The 4,073-nt window shown below is 51.4% G+C and overlaps 1 protein-coding gene across 1 annotated transcript in view; it reads right to left on the bottom strand.

The window, feature by feature from the left end:
* Positions 1-718: 718 nt before the first annotated feature.
* Positions 719-4,073, bottom strand: part of LOC108796312 (F-box only protein 6-like) — a 5,937-nt gene continuing 2,582 nt past the window's right edge. The window contains exons 3-5 of the mRNA XM_018567771.1: positions 2,988-3,083; positions 2,519-2,654; positions 719-940 (exon numbers count right to left, since the gene is read on the bottom strand). Of these exons, the coding sequence (XP_018423273.1) occupies positions 719-940; positions 2,519-2,654; positions 2,988-3,083 (454 nt within the window). The remainder of the gene's footprint in view (positions 941-2,518; positions 2,655-2,987; positions 3,084-4,073) is intronic.

Raw genomic sequence — 4,073 nt, 5'->3', positions numbered from 1 at the left:
TCTCTACACATACAGATACACACACACACACACACATATATACTGTATACATTTGGATCTTCCATAGCTTCAGAATACCTGTGCAGTGACAGCGCCCCCTGGTGCCTGTTGATAAATACTGCGGATAATGATTTTAGTTTACCTGGAGCGCAAACAAATGAAAGCCGAGAAACATACTGGGGGCAATTTATCAAATCTGAAGCAGCTGTGCATGGCAACCAATCAGCTTCTCTCTTCAGTTTGCTCCGGTAAGATTTGAAAATGAAACAGAGAAGCTGATTGGCTCCAGTTTAGATAAATTCCCCCCCCAGTGTATATTTATATTATCACTCTTGGCAGAGATGGGTCTATTGTTGGTAAACAAGACAATGAGGTCTGGAAGGATTACATCTCTCGCACGCATACATACGAGAGGCAATATAGACCGGAGCCAATTAACCTTCCAGCATGTCTTTGGAGTGCAGGAGGACACTGGAGCACCCGGGGGAAACCCATTCTAGCGCAGGGAGAACATAGAAGCTCCATGCTGGCCGGGATTCGAACCCGAGACCCCGGCTAACCACTGAGCCAACATGCTGCCTACACCTGACCATCACTCTACTCCATTCCAAAGCCATGACCAGTCACATGGAGTTGCCGCCCTTTGCGCCCATCACTCTGCTGGGAGGACTTTGTACGAGATTTTGGAAAGAAAGAAAAATTTTCCGATGAGTTAGAACTAATTTTTCTTTTTTTTGGTTTTCTTTTTCTTTTTATCTACACATTGTGAGACGGAGGGGGGTGCCGCCGGTTGCGCAGTCAGATCTTCCGGTTCTACGGTGACACTGCTGCTGGTGACGCGGATCCCGTACCAGCCGGCCCACCACTGCGTGTCCTTCCCGCCGTGTCTGAAGTATACATAGCGCACTCCCGGGCCGTAGTTCCTGAACGTGTGAGTCATCTGAGGGGGAAAGGAGACAAAGCAAACGGGTGAATGTTTTATATAGACCGGAGGAGGGGGGGAGGCAGCCTGGGAACTCCAGCTGTGATGGAACTACAAATTCCATCATGCCCATGCGAGTCATGCCTGTGCCTGTCATAGTCATGCAATGCCTCATGGGATTTGTGGTTCCACAACAACTCGAGTGCTGAGGTTGCCTACCCCTGATATAGACGTTCTCACACAAACAGATGCAGAATTGTTGGGATGTCTGAGTGCCGCACAAAAAGTGGCAAAGGGCCACAGGTTGGGCATCAGGGGCCTAGAGCCAGCAGATAAGAGTTCTAAACAAGCTGCAGTTGTAATGCAAAAAGTGCGCTTCTCCTTGAAACTCTGTATAAAGTAGTTGTTTAGCAAAGAGTGCCAGAAATGATGCAGCTAGTGCTAGGCTCTCTTCTAGTGCTGGGCTCTCTTCTAGTGCTGGGCTCTCTTCTAGTGCAGGGCTCTCTTCTAGTGACGGGCTCTCTTCTAGTGACGGGCTCTCTTCTAGTGATGGGGGTTTTTCTTTTGCCGGGCTCTCTTCTAGTGACGGGCTCTCTTCTAGTGACGGGCTCTCTTCTAGTGACGGGCTCTCTTCTAGTGACGGGCTCTCTTCTAGTGACGGGCTCTCTTCTAGTGACGGGCTCTCTTCTAGTGACGGGCTCTCTTCTAGTGACGGGCTCTCTTCTAGTGACGGGCTCTCTTCTAGTGACGGGCTCTCTTCTAGTGACGGGCTCTCTTCTAGTGACGGGCTCTCTTCTAGTGACGGGTTCTCTTCTAGTGACGGGCTCTCTTCTAGTGACGGGCTCTCTTCTAGTGACGGGCTCTCTTCTAGTGACGGGCTCTCTTCCAGTGACGGGCTCTCTTCCAGTGACGGGCTCTCTTCTAGTGACGGGCTCTCTTCTAGTGACGGGCTCTCTTCTAGTGACGGGCTCTCTTCTAGTGATGGACTTTCTAGTGCTGTGTGTTTTTCTATTGCCAGGCTTTCTTCTAGTGTTTGGATTTCTTTTAGCATTCTTTCCAAAAACGTATTTACATACACTATATTACCAAAAGTATTGGGACGCCTTTACACGCACATGAACTTTAATGGCCTCCAAGTCTTAGTCCGTAGGGTTCAGTATTGAGTTGGCTCCGCCCTTTGCCGCTATAACAGCTCCGCCTCTTCTGGGAAGGCGTCCACAAGGTCTAGGAGTGTGTCTATGGGAATGTTGGACCATTTGTGAGGTCAGGTACTGATGTTGGAGGAGAAGGCCGGGCTCGCAGTCTCCGCTCTAATTCATCCCAAAGGTGTTCTATGCTTTGCATTGCACTTGGTGATGTGCGGCTTGGATGCAGCTGCTCGGCCATGGAAACCCATTCCATGAAGCTCTCTACGCACTGTTGTTGTGCCAATCTGAAGGCCGCATGGAGTTTGGAGGTCTGTAGCTATTGACTCTGCAGACAGTTGGTAATATAGTGTATAATTTGTGCCACTGATAATGTCGGCCATATCTGTGCTACGAGCCAGCGGTTATGTATGCAACCCTCTTAACAATATTGGATGCAGTCGCTCCTTACCTCCTGCCACATGGCGTCGCTCCACTGTGGTATCAATACCGTCTCTGGGGAGAATTTATGGAGAACCCTCTTGCCTTCAGACAGCAGTTGCACCTCCACTTCATACTGACAGCCGCAGTCCGCTCTAGCTGCAAACCTGTGTGGATGTCCAGAGGAAATGACAGCACAAGTTAAAGGGTTTCCTGAGAGAAGAGCGTCTGCTATGACTTTATGGCGGTCATACCGCGGTCTGAAATTCCTGTGTACCCCCCACTATCAGCTGCCCATATACAGCACCCGGCCGCCCCCTCCCACCAGCCATGATCTGCCTGCATTGCATAGAGAAGCAGAGACCCAGTGATGACATCACAAGGTCGGTTTCGGCACAAGGGTCCCAAAGTTCACATTCGTATCTGTCAATGTATTTGTCTGTCCTTCTATACAGATTGTCATTTGGTCCCTTACATGTTATAAGCAGCGTGCCACTCACCAGTCTCTGACGGCGATATCTGGCTGGTCCCGGTCCATCAATTCCTTATTATATCCCGTCTTCCGGAGGTCTATCAGCTGAGACTTCAGACACATCCTACGGAACACCAACAACAGTCACTTGTCGGGATCTCATACAATCCGATTGTACAATATAAGTGACAGTTATTCCTCTCGACCCCCCAAATTCCACTTCTGCCGGAGAGTTTGGCCTGCTAGAGGAGGATGACGGGTAACAGACTTGCCGGCCGGATCTCCAGATGATACAATTATATTACAGAGGATCAGAAAGCCGTCGGCGTCACTGCTACCGACAGAGCGTATCACAGCCGCCATTTTTTTATTTTGACTGGAGTTCCACTTTAAAAGGAGAACTATGGGGTCAGGGCTTTTCCCCATAGTTCTCCTTAGGGTAACAGGAGGACACAAACTAGCGTCCTCCCGTTACCCTAAGCTCAGTATACCGAGAGCTGTAGCTGGCAGTATACTGAGACGCCGCAGCTGAAGCGGATCCTGACAATTGTGTCGAGATCCGCCCAGCTGCGTGAGTGACAGCTGGCTCGGCCTATCTAGAGGCAGAGCCAGCTGTACCCGCCCCCTCCCCCGTCCGTTCCGCCAGTCAGCGCTGGCAGATCGGAGCGGGGAGAGAGGAATCCAGCCCCTTCCCTGTCACGGCAGAGAGCCGTGACAGGATCGAGAAGTGAGCGAGCGCGGGTATGTGTTCGCTCACCTCCCGATCTACTGAGCCGACCTGTGACAGTCTCATTGTCACAGGTCGGCTAGAACTATGAGGTGAGTGAAAAGCACTCCCCCTCCCCCCTCATAGTTCACCTTTAACCCCTTCGTGACTGACGACATACAGTGTACGTCGCCAGCATCGGGGCTGTTTAAACAGACTCCCGGTGACTTTTGCCGCCGGGAGTCTGTTTAAACTTGTAGAGCCGACTGTCGGCTTTACAACAGAAGCGATCCTGGCGACTTACCTGTCGCCAGATCGCTTCTGCTTCCCGAAGAAGGGGCCGGCCCCCCCCCCGCCGGACACCCCCGCCGTGCTTCCCGGGCTCCGTTGCCACTCCTACGGGCCCGG

Source organism: Nanorana parkeri, unplaced genomic scaffold (genome assembly GCF_000935625.1).
Source record: "Nanorana parkeri isolate BGI_ZX_2015 unplaced genomic scaffold, ASM93562v1 scaffold1091, whole genome shotgun sequence".
NCBI lineage: Eukaryota > Metazoa > Chordata > Amphibia > Anura > Dicroglossidae > Nanorana > Nanorana parkeri.
Note: the sequence above shows the minus strand (reverse complement) of the source record. Positions and strands in the feature narration are given on the sequence as shown.